Source organism: Camelina sativa, chromosome 16, assembly GCF_030686135.1.
Source record: "Camelina sativa cultivar CO46 ecotype springtype chromosome 16, ASM3068613v1".
NCBI lineage: Eukaryota > Viridiplantae > Streptophyta > Magnoliopsida > Brassicales > Brassicaceae > Camelina > Camelina sativa.
The window spans coordinates 30,665,242-30,681,332 of record NC_141895.1 but is presented as its reverse complement, the minus strand read 5'-3'; the positions used below and the strand labels follow the sequence as shown (position 1 = coordinate 30,681,332).

The window sequence follows — 16,091 nt, the reverse complement described above, 5'->3', positions numbered from 1 at the left end:
GTATTTTGCTTTGTTAATGGGCTTTTACAGACGCTTCGATAGAAGCCCAATTTTAAAAACAATTATATATAATACTGCAGGTATTGTTTGAACATCCAAGGGTCCATAGCTCAGTGGTAGAGCATTCGACTGCAGATCGAGAGGTCACCGGTTCGAACCCGGTTGGGCCCTTTTTTATTGCGAAAGCCAATATTTTATTTTTTATGCGTTACAGGTGTCCTACAACATTATGATTTAATATGATCATTGTTGATTTTTTTTAGAATAAAATACAACTAACTACAGAAATCTGTTTAGATTAAGATTCCTCTGACTAATTAATTGTTATATGCCTGTGTTTGTGGCCTTTGGGTGGGTAAGTATGAATTAGTATTGAGATCTGAAGAATGAATCCAAGACAAATAAGAAACAAGAACAAATCCAGATATGCAAATCTCAAAAGATCATTAAAAACTCCAAAAATGCTCTCTTCTTTACATTACAAATATTATAAAACATAGATTACAAATCATGGAAGAACCCATCAAAGCAAATTCACAACCACACCATTTCCAGTTTTTGTCCGATCAAAGTACGCAACTTTTTCTTCTATATGTCAGGGAAATGTTCATCATGCCAGTAACCATAAACAGAAAAGGAGTCCAATTCGAGGTAGTACACCAAATGAATGCTTCTTCTAGTATTTGAAAGAAAATAAAATAAAAAGTAAAGGAAAGAGATATGAGACGAAACCCCGAAACTGACCAGTGATGATGATGATGATGCACACGACAAAAGAACTGAGTTGTAGCTTCTACTTCAAAGGATGATGGTGAAATTTTGATCTTATTCTGCAAAAGCCTACGGGGCGTTTCGGTTAATGTAAGGAGATACCTTTTAGTTTCCTCTTGTGTTTTCTGTTATCAGCATCATCATAGTGTGTTTCTTTTGCTTTCGAGCATTGTTCCGTCTTTAAGAGCAGCATGTGCTTCGTTCTCTTGTCCTAGAGCTGACAGGGCTACAGATTGAAGATACGATGCGATATGCCAAGCAGGAGATATCACTTGGGCTTGCATTGCATCATTCAGCGCCTCTTGCGGCATCTCATTCATTAGGTAACACAGACTTCTTCTTGCATATACAGTAGGGGAAACCATTGTCCCGCCCTCAATGAACTGTCCAAACACATTTTTTCATCAGTTTATGTCATAACGTTGCACAGATTTACACACTACCCTTTATCTAGAAACTTAAACTGAAAAGACGCAAAACAATGGCAGTAGAAATGATCTAACCTGGGTATAACAGTCAATGGTATTTACAAAGTCTTTATGTCGGAAAGCAACATCACCCTTTTTCTTGTAGTTCAGCGAGTCTTGCATCTGATTGGTCCACATCTGGAACGAAAGCTGAAATTTTTGCAGAGGAACAAGCAAACAAAAAAAGGTGATCAGCTTGCAACAAAGAATACACAGTGAGACAATTACGAGAGTATAATTAATAACAAGGTTAAGAATTAAGAAAGAAACCTCTGTGGCTGCACCCTCATCATCTTTATAGCTAAGCTTTTCAAGAATCTCATGTATGGCAGTTAGATCTGTTCTTAGGCACGCTTCTCCAAGTGGTGAAAGGGGTGTGGTTGAGGCGCTGCTTGGTATGCCCATCAGTTCATGAGAAGGAGTCTTACATGAATTAACAAGTTTCTTATTAGTGTCGGAAATAAACTTCTCGAAAGCAAAAATAGATAAGTAATCAAAATATAAGAAGAGCTTGCGAAAGATAGATGGAAAGTAGACAAGTTAATGGTAGCAGGAAAGCACCTCAAGATCCCTCTGTAGTGGGATCATTGCAGTAACTAGAGACTTCGGGTTAGGACGCTCTCGGGGCTCATACTGCAAGCATCTAGAAGCTAACCGTATTAGTTCAGTCCCGTCGTCACTTGAAAATTGACCCTCCAGGCATGAATCGATCAACATTTGAATGTTCCTGTCCCTTATGAGGTCCAGCGCCTAATAATACACAGAACACGTAAAGTGTTAGTTAGAAAGATACACTTTTCTCAAGGAGATTTGATCGATGCTCAGCAATGATTTGGTGGAGATTGATTGATTTAGTATCTTAAATCATAAGCTTACATGGCTTGGAGGAATGTGTTTTCCACTAAGAAGATCAAGCAACAGAGTTCCATAACTGTACATCACACTTTCTGGTGTTACCCGACCTGTAGAAACAAACACACAAACTAATATGTCAAAAGAAAGCGAGCCACAATCCAGATAAAGAAAACTGATATGCAAAACTTCAAGTAAATACCTGTTCTGAGATACTCGGGAGGAGTGAAAGCCAGATTGGTACTGTAACTCTTCCCGTCTCTACTATTTTTCATCAGACCAAAGCACGAAAGTCTTGGATTTGAGTCCTACAAAAGACAAAACATGATTATTTTCTCATATGCACATATTAACGGAGACAAAAGTAAGAAGTGAAGCTGAACTTACATCATCAAAGAGAACTCTGTAAGCATTCAAGTCGTGGTAGAGCGCACGTCCTTTGCCAGTACAATATTCTAAAGCTTGAGCAATATGTAAAGCTACTCTTAGTCGCATCGCCCACTTCATCGGTTGTGACTCCCCTAAAAACCCAAAAGAATAGTTAAATACAGAAGCATATAGCTAAAAATAGTTACAATAAGTTCAAGAACTTACAATGGAAAAGATGCTTGGCCAAAGTTTCGTTAGGCATAAACTCAGCAACAAGAAGTCTCTCTTCACCTTCATAACAACATCCAAGAAGATTTGCCATTCTATAGTTCCTTAACTGACCAACAGCTCTAGCTTCCTCCTATTTAAAGAACACACTCAAAAGAGATTCAGATTGACATATAAAAAAGGTAAAAAAGACTTTACAAAGCAAAATTCAAAGAACAAATGCTATTTATTACCAGAAACTGACGAGAATCAGGCCAAGCTTTCCTATTAAACCGTTTAACAGCAATACGTCTTTGATTATCCAATTTCCCTTTATACACAACATTTGGAGCTTTTTCACCATGCTCTGAAACTATATTCTCTGCAGCAAATCCTGATGTAGCGTTCCTCAACGTCTCGATTGAGAATTCACGAAACTGAGGCAAATCATTCCCTTCACCTCTCCTATCCTCATCTAAAGCAACAAAAACAAAATCCAATTCAATCATAGAGAAACCAAACAAACCCTAGAAAAAAACAAAAAGACTCGATCTTTACCCAACCCTGTGACTCCATGATTAGATCCTTCAGGTTCTGATACACAACAAAATGCACATAACTTGGAAACCTCACAACCCATTTCAGTATGATTTTTTGTTTTTTTCCTAGTCAAACCATAAACCCTAAACCGCGTCTTCTTTTTTAAGCTGATTTATAAAAATCAAGACTTTATATAGTTTAAACAGATCAAATCCGTGAAGAATCTCTTCAGAATTCCAAAAAAAAAGAAAGAAAAAGACAGTTTTTGTGATGTTCTTCTACTATACGAGGAAGAAGAACAAAAACCAAATTCAAGGGTCAAAATCTGAGAAAACGATCTGTGAAAATAGAAACTTAAAGAAGAAAAAGAGAAAAAGTTGAAATGACAAAATCGAGAGCCGCCCGTGTGGTGAGCTCAAAGGGAAAGGCTCAAAGAACAGAGAGATTGTTTTCTGCAACTTTCTCTCTTTTGTGTTTTGCTTTTTTTTTTTTTTTTTTTCTTTTCTATCCTTTTGTTGGAGAGACAAAAGCAGAGAACTTTGCCAGAATGTTAAATTAAAAAAAATTAAAAATTAAAACTTTAGTTTTGTTTTCAGAAGAAAAAAAAAAAAAAAAAAAAGAGAAACACAGCAAAGCAGCAGGCCTCCTCTCTCTCACCCAAGTCAACTCAACCAGTGGGTCAAAAAAATAAGGGATATCTAAGAAACAACTCATATTTGCTATCACACAATAACCCATCAATTTGGAATTTTCAATACCAATAATTTAATTTTATTAGGAGTGTTTTTTTCTTCAAAATATTTGGTTGTTCATTTTTCAAAATAGTATAGAAAATTTTATCCATATATTTTTCTGTTATACATTGTATGTGATTGATAATCTTATACCGCTTTTATTATAACAGATCATAAAACGAGTACCAAAAATGACAAAAATTCACTTTAAAATTTTTTTATAATGTTTTTTCTATCTGATAAATTGATGTATCACTAACTGTTTTTCAACCGCCAAAAGACCGTTTTATATTATTAGATGGATCTATTAACATAAAGCAAAACCGATTTACGGATTTTGTATAATTCAATTAATATTAATTTACATCATCTAAAGTGATAAGTGCAAATGTTTGTATTCAAATGGGTTCTTAATTTTACTTTTTAGTTTATAGCAAAAGAATGCTATCGTTTTTTTTTTGTTTACAATAACGTTTTAAACGATCAAAAGAAAATACTTAAAATTCTTTTACATGTTTTGGGAGTTATTCAGGATTTCGGGTTATCAAAAGATTAAACAAAAATAGTGATGAAAAACGTGGATGTTTAAATGCAATTACTGAATTACCAGTCACTTTCTTGTTCCCATTGATTAAGAAGAAATTAATTATAAGGGTATCAAATTGTAAAAAAACGGTAACTACAAAAAGAAATACATATGGTATGTTTTTGTCAATGATACCATAATTTGGACGCGTCGCGTAGCGCACACACACACTGGTACCGTATTCCACAACTCCATCTAATTGATCCATAGCTGTCAATCAATAGTATATAGCTATTTCACACAATTAGTTATATATTACTACATTTACACAGATGCATGTCCCTTGTCGCACATAACTATTTAGGTAACAGTTTTATCTTTTCCTCTAATTGAAATTAAATATTTGGAAAGATGATTATGTGAAAATAGAATAATGTGAACGTGGAAAAGGAAGATAATGAGTTAACTAAACATTTGCCACCGACATAACGCTCTATAGCATTTTTATTTTCTTTTGTTTTCTTCCAACAGTAGAAACGCCTTTTCACCGACCATCCCCTCGTACCTGCGAATGATATAGAGAATTTTTTTTTCCCCTTTTTCTTTTTATTATATTGAAAAACTCACAAAATTTACTTCTCTTTTAATAATGTTACTTCTTCTTGACTGTGCAACTGGCAATGGTCGGACACGGTTTAATTTGATGCTAATCCTGGGAGACATCTCATGAGACAAGGGGTTCATCACTGCTATAGAAGCATATGAAGCATTGAAGGGAAGATTAAACCGTTTTTGATTTTCTTTAGAAAGAAAAACTCCTTTTATGCGAAAAAATGTCATCTTTGTATGACTTTGTTGAAGATTACATTCCAGTTTAGCTCAAAATCGATTACAATGTAAAGTATCCAATGATAGGTGCAATTACATGTGCTGAACTAGATAAATGGTAGGTGCAATTTATTTTCTCCAATCTAATAGATTGAGAGAGCAAGACAAACACATTAAATGAGAGGTCCTTAGGAATGCTTCTAGTCAACTCATTCCAATCGGAAAGAGATATATATACTCAAGAAACTATATATTAACGAGAAAGATTGAAATCAAGAGATAAGCAGCAGTAACCTATAAAACCTAAAAGCTCAAATCCGAATTTCTATAGAATATCAGGAAAACGAACTAGTCTCAACGTTATATCAAATTATAAATAGTCAAAAATTCTCTAAATTAAACAAGTCTAGATCTAAACCCTAGATTCCAAATTTAAACCCTATCTACCATAAAAAATAATAGTAAACTTTTATATTTAAAAAAAAATATATTTAAACTATTATTAATTTCCATTTAAAAAAAAAAAAGAAATCCTAATACAACAAGTTGTCCTATAATATTAGTTCTGACTTACCAAAAAGAAATATTTGTTTTGTTGTATTGGGAGATTTATAATGGGCCTTGGCCTTACCAGCCTTAGTAATGTGAGCCCAAACACGGCTAATGAGAAACTACACGTAGTACCTCTCCGATCAGAATAAACTACACGAAGTCCTCTTCTCGTAGACAAGAACTGAGAATATCTTTTCTTTCTCTCTCCTTCCCCGTAATTTCCGTTACTATCCAAACCCAATTTTGGAAATTCAGTAACAGCGCTTTATAAAAGAAATTAAAACCTTTTTTTTTTTTTTCTTTTCTCACAAACAAAATTCGTCAAAAGAAAAACAAAAACATTCGTGGAGGAACACTTCATCTTCTCCGCAACTCTGTTAGTTTCACGAGCTCTGTTCTGTTTCCTCTCTCCAACAGTCTCACAAGGTATAAATTTTTTGCTAACCCTAGAATTGAATTCTCACTGTTCTTGAATTAGGGTTTTTGATCTTTGCGTGTCTGTATTGAATTATTTTATCCGTAGGTTATGATTGTGCGGTTTTAGTTGATGTGTTTGGTAATGGGAAAAGGTAGAGTTAAGGCAGTGGAGAAAAGGGTCTTAGATCAGAAACTTAGAGGATCTATCAATGTTCCTGTAGGACCTGTTTATCACCCGACAGAAGATGAATTCAAAGATCCGTTAGAGTACATATACAAGATCAAGCCAGAGGCAGAGGTCTATGGTATTTGCAAGATTGTTCCACCTAGTTCCTGGAAACCTCCTTTTGGTTTGGATTTGGAATCTGTTAAGTTCCCAACAAAGACACAAGAGATTCACCGGTTGCAGTTTCGTCCTGCTTCTTGCAATTCGAAGACGTTTCAGTTGGAGTACAATAGGTTTTTGGAGGAGCATTTAGGTAAGAAGCTGAAGAAGAGAGTTGTTTTCGAAGGAGAGGAGTTGGATTTGTGTAAGCTGTTCAATGCCGTGAAGCGGTTTGGTGGTTACGAAAAGGTTGTCAAAGGGAAAAAATGGGGTGAGGTGTATCAGTTTATGAAATCTGGTGAAAAGATTTCAAAGTGTGCTAAGCATGTCTTGTGCCAGTTATACAAAGAGCACTTGCATGATTTCGAGAATTATCACAGTCGGATGAATGGGGATGCGTCAAAGGGATGCAAAAGGAAAACGAATGAACGGAGTCGACGGTGTTCTGAATCTCGGAGCTCAAAGAGAAGAAAGATAAGTGGTGATGAAAAGAGTCCCAAGGTGGAACATGAAGAAGTGGTTGATCAATCATGTGAGCAATGTAAAAGTGGCAAACACGGCGAAGTGATGCTTTTGTGTGATAGTTGTAATAAAGGTTGGCATATATATTGTCTCTCGCCACCGCTGAAGCATATCCCACTAGGGAACTGGTATTGCCTTGAGTGCTTAAACACTGATGAAGAAACTTTTGGGTTTGTTCCTGGTAAATGCTTACCACTAGAAGATTTCAAGCGCGTTGCTGATCGCGCTAAAAGAAAGTGGTTTGGTTCAGGATCAGTGTCTAGGACGCAGATAGAGAAAAAGTTTTGGGAGATAGTAGAAGGGTCAGGTGGTGAGGTTGAAGTTATGTATGGTAATGACTTGGATACTTCTGTTTATGGAAGTGGTTTCCCTAGAATAGGTGATCAAAGACCAGAATCAGTTGAGGCAAATGTATGGGATGAATATTGTAGTAGCCCTTGGAATCTTAATAACATGCCTAAGTTGAAAGGATCTATGCTTCAGGCCATTCGTCATAACATTAATGGTGTTACGGTGCCTTGGCTATATCTTGGAATGCTCTTCTCTTCTTTTTGTTGGCATTTTGAAGACCATTGTTTTTACTCTGTCAATTATCTACACTGGTATGTTTCCTTTACTGTAATTGTCACTTTGTTTCTTTCTACAATACTTTATCATTCTTCTGAAGCATTTAGAGTACTGCATTCTCGATATCTCGATTCTAGGAAGTCGCAATTTCCCTTCCTCTGTTCCGTATTTTGTCTTGGTCTTAGGGAGAAGATGTTTCTAAGACTAACTAGAACTTTCTTATTCATAGACTCTTTTAATTGCGCCTTTTATCTTGAAAGATCTTGCTACCAGCTTCTTTTTGATTCACACCTCTTCAGGGGCGAGGCAAAATGTTGGTATGGTGTTCCAGGCAGTGCTGCTAGTGCTTTTGAAAAGGTTAGTTTTTTTTTGTGCTCTACGCCTCCAAAGGGGTTTAATCTTTGCTCTTAATAATTGGCTAGTTATTCACAGTTCAGTATATTTTTTCTAGCATAGTTGGATATGTGCTTGCTTTCAGAAATAAAAGTTTAGGTGCTTGAGCTGCTTGATTTTTCTGTAGGTCATGCGGAAAACACTTCCCGATCTCTTTGATGCTCAGCCAGATTTGCTCTTTCAACTGGTTACCATGTTGAGTCCGACTGTTTTACAAGAAAATAAAGTCCCAGTCTACACAGTATTACAGGTTTGATATACCATATACGAGTATATAGTTCATTGATGAGATAATAGCATTTCAATTGCAAGTTTGGAAGTTATTTGTGATTATTAATAGTAACATATTCCCTCTACTTTTGTTCATTGCTAGGAGCCTGGAAACTTCGTGATCACATTTCCAAAATCCTTTCATGCTGGATTCAATTTTGGTACGCCAACTCCTAATTTTTGTTATTGTAGTGATTTGACTAGTTTTGCGCGTGAAAGTGTTCAATTAATTGCATTAGGATGTTTCGTTACCAATATGTTTGTTCCGTATGTGATATACTAGCATATGTTGTCCTTCCAGGTTTAAATTGTGCAGAAGCCGTCAACTTCGCCACTGCTGATTGGCTACCTTATGGTGGTTCTGGGGCAGAGCTGTATCGGCTATACCGGAAACCTTCAGTCATATCTCATGAAGAGCTTCTCTGCGTGGTAGCTAAGGTAAGAGAGACAATATTAACAGCGTTTAAAACATGTCCCATGATTAGGCTAGCGAGATGAGTTGTATTCCCATTTTCCTCTGGTTGGGAACAAGTCCATGATTAGTATTGGCTGTTACTAATTTATTTCATTCATTTTAGTTATTTGTCAAGTGGTCATACCACATGATGACGGTATTTGCTTATACTGCTTTTATGATTCCATTGAGTTTGTTGGTTTTGTTGATTAATATACTATCTCTATTGCATTCACAAAAGACAATATAGTGATTACTTGATGGGAGATGAACCACTGTTAATTATTCATTTGTACTAGTGCCATAGTGTATGCTAGCTTCAAGCACCAAATGTGGATATTTAGGCAGCTTCAGTGATTGTTTTAATTGTATTCTCTTATAGGAAAACTGCTGCAATAGCGGAGGATCAATACATTTGAAGAAAGAATTGCTCAGAATATACAGCAAGGAAAAAAACTGGAGAGAGCAGCTCTGGAAAAGTGGTATTTTGAGATCTTCTCCTATGTTTGTGCCTGAATGCCCTGATTCTGTGGGCATCGAAGAGGTTTTTCTTTCTGCAATCAGATATTGTTGGTTTCAATGTTTAAGTTGTTTTCATACTCATTCTTGTTTGCATTAGATAATCCTCTGATGTGTGGACTCTTTTTATTACGGTATTTGTAGGATCCAACATGCATCATCTGCCAGCAGTTTCTTCATCTTTCTGCTATCGTCTGCAATTGCAGGCCATCTGTTTTTGCATGCTTGGAGGTAAATATTTATATCCAACTTTCTAGAGACCAATCCACTTCAAGCAGAAGCTACCCTTAAGAATCTAATTTATAATCTTGCTATTTACTTGAGTGTTTATAATCTTGAATTCAGCACTGGAAGCACCTTTGTGAATGTGAACCTACAAAGTTGCGTCTTGTATATCGTTATACTCTTGCTGAGCTGGATAGGATGGTACAAGAAGTTGAGAAGTTTGGTGGCTGCAAAACGCAAGAAACCAAAAACTCACAACGGCCGAGTTCAGGCACCAAACGATCTAGTGCTTTCAACAAAAAGGTAAATTTATATTTAAGGGTTTGTATTAAATAAGTTAGCAGTCTTCCATATCTTATGATAAATATATAAACTGCTGCTGCTTTTCTCATGCTAGCAGGAAGGAATGCAAGTGAGTCAGACACGACCAGCTGACAAATGGCTTCTTCGAGCATCGAAGGTTCTTGACCATGCCTTTTCTAGTGTTGAATATGCCACTCTGTTGAAGGAAGCAGAACAGTTTCTTTGGGCTGGATCAGAAATGGACCGTGTAAGTTTTGAGTATCTGTTGGAATGCTTTTGTATATATGTCTTTAGATAGATTATGGAATAAAATATATTTTCTTGTCACACAGGTACGAGATGTTACAAAAAGTTTGATCAAAGCAAAGATATGGGCTGAAGCTGTTAGCGACTGTCTTTCAAAAGTCGAAGGTGAAGCCAACAATGATTCAATGAAAGTTCACTTGGAATTTATTGATGAGTTGGTGAGCGTTAACCCGGTTCCTTGCTTTCAATCTGGTTATCTGAAATTAAAGGTTAGCCATACAGCTGTGATATCCCAGTTTTCCTTTAGATCGTTACTGTTGTTTGCCATTATGTTATTACATTGTTGACACGTTTCCATTTCTGTGTAGGACTATGCTGAAGAGGCTAGAAAATTGTCTGAGAAAATCGATTCAGCTCTGTCAAGTAACCCAACTGTATGCCACTACAAACTCCATTACTTCCCCACATAGTCTTGAGGAAAATGCCTTTAAGTTACAAAACAGTCCAATCTGACTAAATCATTAATGTTATGCATTTTGATTAATGTTACTTGGTTTTTGTTTCTAGATCACCCAGCTGGAGCGATTGCATTCTGAAGTCTCTAGTTCACCGATCTCCTTTACAAAACATGAGATCTTGTCAAAGAAGATCTCTTCTGCAAAGGTAAACCATCGTTTATACCGACATGTGTATAGTTATTTGTTCCGCTAGCTTACAATATCTTAGTAGTCATGTTTTGTGTTTTAAATAACAAGGGAGTCCGTTATAGGGTGTGTGAGTTAAGACGAATATGTGAATATTGCCTATTGGTTTAAATTATGATTCCATGTCGAATAATATGAGACATGTTGATTAATGTCTTTTCTTGAATTTGATAATCTCATTTCCTCATGGGTCCGCAGATGTTAGCTGAAAAGGCAAGACTCTGTCTCACGGACACTAAACCTCCAGGAATTGAAATGGATGCACTTTCCAAGCTAAAGTCAGAGGTGAATATATTGTCCTTATTCTGAAAATGATAATTGTGTTACTTGTTCATGCATTATAATCGTTCTTTTTCCTTTATAGATGTTGGAGCTTCAGGTGCAACTTCCAGAAACAGAAGGGATTCTGGATTTGCTAAAGAAATCAGAATTAGCCCGCGATAAATGTAACAAAGTTTTGAGTGGTTCTTTATTTCTCAAGGTTGGCTGTAGTTTTGTTCTGTATCTTTCAGTGTGATTAAGAAACCAGCTCAACCTTTCTGAAGTATTTTCTTTTTTCTGCACAGAATGTGGAAGAGGTTCTTCATGAATTTGATAGTTTCAGCGTTAACATTCATGAGTTGAATATCCTGAGGCAGTGCCATGTTGACACTTTGTCTTGGATTTCACGCTATAATGATGTAATGGCTGATGTACGTGAAGGCAAGGACCAGCGAAAACTAATTAGAGATCTGAGCTCCCTTCTAAAGGTTGGAGCATCGTTAGGCATTCAAGGTATTTCTTTTGTACTTGGACATTCTTTAGAGTATTTCCACCTATTTTTGCGTTGTACTCCATAGTCCATAGTGACAGGCTGGCTGATAGCTTTAACCCATTCCACAGTATCTGAAATAGCTGAAGGACTGCCTCTTGTTGAGGTTGAACTGAAGAAGGCGTCTTGCCGGGACAAAACTCGAACGGTAAATGTTATTCTCTTTCTTTTATTGTCTGAGTTGTATCTCTCACTTGTCCCATGCAGTTATCATGATAACTGATGAAACTGCATTAGTTTTCATGTTCTGAGTGCTTTCTCTTTGGTTCAGATCATTGATTCAGCTTTTTTTTTTGGGGTAAATGTAGGTTTATACTGCAAGAAGGTCTCTGAAATTTATTGAGCAGCTGCTCTCAGAAGCTGTTGTGTACGTTGTCCCCATATACTGATTGTACAATATGTAACGCATCCTACTTTATTTTTACTGTCATGCTAAAATTTTATACTTCCAGGCTACACATTGATGAGGAAAAGTTATTTGTTGAGATCTCGGGAATTTTGTCAAGAGCACGGTGTTGGGAGGAAAGAGCAAGCAGTATCCTTGCCAGTGAAACTCAGATGTACGACCTTAAAGATCTCGTAAGGTATATATATCTTTTGTTAAGGCTTGCAAATTTATTTAGTTCATCCGATGCTTTGTTTTTCTTTTAAGTCTTTTATTCATGAAAAGATGTTTGTTTCTAGGACGTCAATCAACATTGATGCGGTTTTGCCTTCTTTGAAAGGCATAGAGAAGACAATCTCGTCGGCTGAAACTTGGCTTCAGAAATCTGAGCCTTTTTTATCAGCCACTTCCTCTGTGGCATCATCTCCATGTTCTGTGCTTGAACTTCCTGTATTAAAGGTTTGTCTGCCTTGTATGGCTATTTTGGTTTCTGTTTATTTTCTTTTAACTAATGCTTTAATTTTTCGCAGGACCTAGTTTCTCAGTCTAAATCTCTAAACGTTCCGCTTCAAGAGCCAAGAGTTCTTGAAACATTGTTGCTTAATTGCGAGAGGTGGCAGTGTGATAATCATCAGCTCTTGCAAGAAACTAAAGATTTGTTGGACACTGCGAAAATAGATGATGGCATGCATAGCAATATCCTTCCGAAGATTATGGATTTGATAACCAGAGTGGACTCTGCTAGAGAATCTGGTCTTGCCCTTGGTCTTAGTTTCGTTGAACTTCCCAAACTTCGAGCTGCAAGTCTAAAACTAGGATGGTGTAGTAAGACCATCACGTTAACCTCTAGCTCACCTTCCTCTGAGGTACAATTAGATTTCGGAGAGTTTTAATTTGACGCTTTATGTGGTTATGTACTCCATTTTGATTGTTTAAGAGCGTCTTTAATTGGCAGTTGCTAAAAGAAGTAGGAAAGCCCTCGTTACAGCATATTCAGCAGCACTTAGAAGAGGTATGTTCGGCTAATGTATCTTTATCCTTCTCTTTGGATTTTCAATAAATACCTTAACACCACAGGGATCTGGTTGATGAGTTTCGGTCATTTTCTTATTAACAGGGACTAACACTGGAAATATCACCCGAAGAGTATTACTTAGGCAAGAGACTCATGGAGTTGAAAGACACTGGACTAGAGTGGGCAAAACGAGCTAGAAAAGTACTTGCCAACACTTAATGTTTTTTCAGTCAATTGCTTTATATCCCTTTGGATAGTTTAACGAAAGCGAGAGCTATTGGTTTGATCTGCAGGTGGTGACGGACTCGGGCGCTCTTGCCTTGGAAGATGTTTTCGATCTTATTTCTGAGGGTGAAAATTTACCTGTCTATCCAGAGCAGGAACTACAGGTTAATATAAAATGAAATGTTAACAATGCTTAACACACAACCTATACCGTTATCTAATACTGTTTTGTATCATGGTTGATTGATGCAGTCTTTACGAGCTCGGAGTATGTTACACTGTATTTGTCTAAAGCCATACAACTCAAGATCCATGGTTTCCTGTAATCAGTGTGGCGAATGGTATCACACCTATTGTTTAAAACTTCATTGGCGGCCCGAGGCTTATGTCTGCTCCGCTTGTTGTCCAGTGGCGGAATCCACTCCACAGATTGACCCCGCTAGGTTTGTCCCTTGAGCCAATACAAGCTTACTCTAAACACGTTTGCCACACACTTTTCTGTTTTCTGAATCCATTTGTTTAACTGATATCTGGTAACAGATCAACGGAGCTAGAGACACAGTCGCGAAACCAAAGACGGACAAGAAAGGTAGCGGCTGGTGCTGCAGTTGATGATCTACGGTGGAAAACCCGAAAACGCATCAAACGGACAGCTAAAGGGAGCCCTCAGGTTCATATTCTTCCATGGTTTTTCACTTAAGAACCAACATAATAATCTCTTTGAGGGACTGAAATATAGAGCTAATTCATTGATTCAATTTTAGATGATGGGGTTTTTTTCTCTAATCTTTTTGTAATGTTTCCATTAGAAAATGGAGAAGTTAACATAAAAGGTTTTTGGCCTTTAATAATTTGCCAGATTATTGGATCTTTTTTTTTTTTTTTTTTAACTAGATCACTGGATCTGTAATGTGTATTATGTATTAGATAAATTCTAATCACAACTATGTATGTATAGAGGATTTATTAGCTTAAATCTTAAAGCGAAGGCTTTACTTGTAACTTGTTAAAATCTATTGTATCGGTCTACCATTGTTTTTGTATGGTAATTTTTATTAAATTGTAATTTTTGATGATTTTCTTTAATATACTTATATAAACTTTTAAAATTCTTTCAAATTTCAAAACCAACAAACTCCTACCAAAATCAAATTACCAGCAACACTATTAGAATAGTTTTGAAAACAAATTTGGTTTGGACCAGAAATCAACGGACCAAAAATGTGTGAAAGAGAGAATCATATCACTCCATCCCCACAAATACATCAGAAGGAAAATTCAAAAAAAGCAATAGTTGAGATCACTTTCCTTACAAGAATCACTTTTGATGACATCATGTGAAATCACAGACCCACAATCATATCTCTCAATATATATGTACATTGTATGTAGAGATGTGCTGTGAAGTATTAACTAAGGGATCTTTCATAGAAACAGAGCCTTATTGTACCTTTTCAGACACCATCCTCGAGCTGAAAGCTTCCTTCAACACTCTTCTATCATTTTTGAATATCTTGCATTTATTGTGTCCATCCATATCTTATTAATGTAGTTTTTATATTTATAACAAGTTAAAGAGGAATGGACTTTTTATGTGAGGAAAACAATTTTTTAAAAAAATGTCAAGTTCAGTACTGGTCGGCCTCAAATATTTATGTGATTTTTCATGAAAATTGCTAATAAGTAAAAAAAAAAACAAAGAAAGACAAAAGTCACATTAAATTTAAGTGAAAAGTTGGCAAAAAGAAGAAGGGAAAGTCAAATTTATTTAGTTTAATGTCAAAAGTCAAAACTATGTTGGTGTTAAAGCGTGAGTGCAACAAGATTCTTGACATTAGACAAACTAAAAATTTGTAGTCAGGAATTGGATTTGGGAGTAGTAGCAGAACAAATCTAATTAAACAAAAAAAACATATCTAGTGCATCAAATTTTTGACTATTTGGATTTTTTGGTCGGGCCCTTTTAGACGCCGGATATTAAATGCATCATACTAACTTTTTAAATTAGGTGCAAAATAAAAAACATGTATATATATATATATATATATAATTTTTTTTAATCACTTTCAAAACTTTTGAAAAATAAAAGAATTTAGATAAATAAAAGTAAAAGGAAAAAAGGGGAATATAAAAATGGGAAAAAAATAAAGTTAGGAGAGAGGGCTCTGTCCGAAGCAAAGAAAGAAATAGCAAAGTGATTTGGACATGTGAGAGAGAGATATTCAAGTGTGTCCCAATTCACTCTCCTATCCTTTAGTCAACACTCAACATTAGGACACATCTCTCTCTCATGCAATCTCTTTCTGAATCAAAGTTTAAAATTATACCCAAAAAAATTTTTGTTTAAAAACAAAGTTTGATTTAGTTTTTTTTTTTTTTTTTTTTCTTTCCTACATCTGAATTTTGAATTGAAGATTATATGAAATTAAGTCAACTCGAGTCTTGCTTCATTCCTTGAACCTCCTACTCCTACATGGCTACATGATTTCACCTCTTCTAATAATAACATAAAGTGAAAAAAACAAACTCACAAAATATCTAGTGAAAATCTCGCAAGTAAGAACATGTAATTCAGATATAGACAAAAAAAAATACAAATCGTGGGAATAATAATTACAAATATTAAACTTTAAGATTTATATAAGAAACTTCAAAAAAACCTAAATAAACTCTAAATTAGTAGTATAATTATCTAAACTAATTAAAATAAAAGTAATAAATATTATATATATTATAGTCATAGATTATAATAAAAGATATCTAGATAACTTCTAATTTGTTTGATAATTGATACGATGTATCAAGATTTTGTTGGCCAAAAAAGATGCATTAGAAGAATAATATACTACAAAACTTAATCTTTT

General features: G+C 35.6%; 2 protein-coding genes and 1 non-coding gene across 12 annotated transcripts; 2 read left to right on the top strand and 1 right to left on the bottom strand.

The window, feature by feature from the left end:
* Nucleotides 1–99: 99 nt before the first annotated feature.
* On the top strand, nucleotides 100–171 carry TRNAC-GCA (transfer RNA cysteine (anticodon GCA)). Its single transcript has one exon. It is a non-coding gene; the product is annotated as a tRNA-Cys (tRNA).
* Nucleotides 172–425: 254 nt separating this feature from the next.
* On the bottom strand, nucleotides 426–3,902 carry LOC104753024 (serine/threonine-protein kinase BSK7). Its single transcript, XM_010475297.3, has 10 exons — nucleotides 3,225–3,902; nucleotides 2,921–3,141; nucleotides 2,685–2,820; nucleotides 2,478–2,611; nucleotides 2,293–2,398; nucleotides 2,115–2,200; nucleotides 1,800–1,988; nucleotides 1,509–1,661; nucleotides 1,275–1,388; nucleotides 426–1,154 (listed from the first exon to the last, which is right to left on the bottom strand). The coding sequence occupies exons 1-10, from the start codon at nucleotides 3,304–3,306 to the stop codon at nucleotides 912–914; spliced, it is 1,464 nt and encodes a 487-aa protein (XP_010473599.1). The 5' UTR covers nucleotides 3,307–3,902; the 3' UTR covers nucleotides 426–911.
* Nucleotides 3,903–6,131: 2,229 nt separating this feature from the next.
* Nucleotides 6,132–14,239, top strand: LOC104753023 (lysine-specific demethylase JMJ17). 10 transcript variants are annotated; one of them, XM_010475293.3, is made up of 26 exons: nucleotides 6,132–6,272; nucleotides 6,370–7,712; nucleotides 7,977–8,034; nucleotides 8,198–8,320; nucleotides 8,444–8,501; nucleotides 8,642–8,778; nucleotides 9,177–9,338; nucleotides 9,458–9,544; nucleotides 9,659–9,841; nucleotides 9,936–10,088; nucleotides 10,174–10,356; nucleotides 10,456–10,521; nucleotides 10,655–10,750; nucleotides 10,990–11,076; nucleotides 11,156–11,272; nucleotides 11,358–11,565; nucleotides 11,674–11,750; nucleotides 11,911–11,969; nucleotides 12,055–12,186; nucleotides 12,287–12,446; nucleotides 12,518–12,853; nucleotides 12,943–12,999; nucleotides 13,105–13,203; nucleotides 13,296–13,391; nucleotides 13,480–13,670; nucleotides 13,768–14,239. In XM_010475293.3, exons 2-26 carry the CDS (start codon nucleotides 6,394–6,396, stop codon nucleotides 13,925–13,927), a joined length of 4,404 nt encoding a protein of 1,467 aa, XP_010473595.1. In that variant the 5' UTR covers nucleotides 6,132–6,272; nucleotides 6,370–6,393; the 3' UTR covers nucleotides 13,928–14,239. The 10 variants fall into 10 exon arrangements, with proteins under 10 accessions (XP_010473595.1, XP_087347644.1, XP_010473597.1 ...); XM_087491518.1 differs by having other exon boundaries at nucleotides 6,138–6,272; nucleotides 6,485–7,712; nucleotides 9,939–10,088; XM_010475295.3 differs by having other exon boundaries at nucleotides 6,151–6,272; nucleotides 9,939–10,088.
* The last annotated feature ends 1,852 nt before the right edge of the window (nucleotides 14,240–16,091 follow it).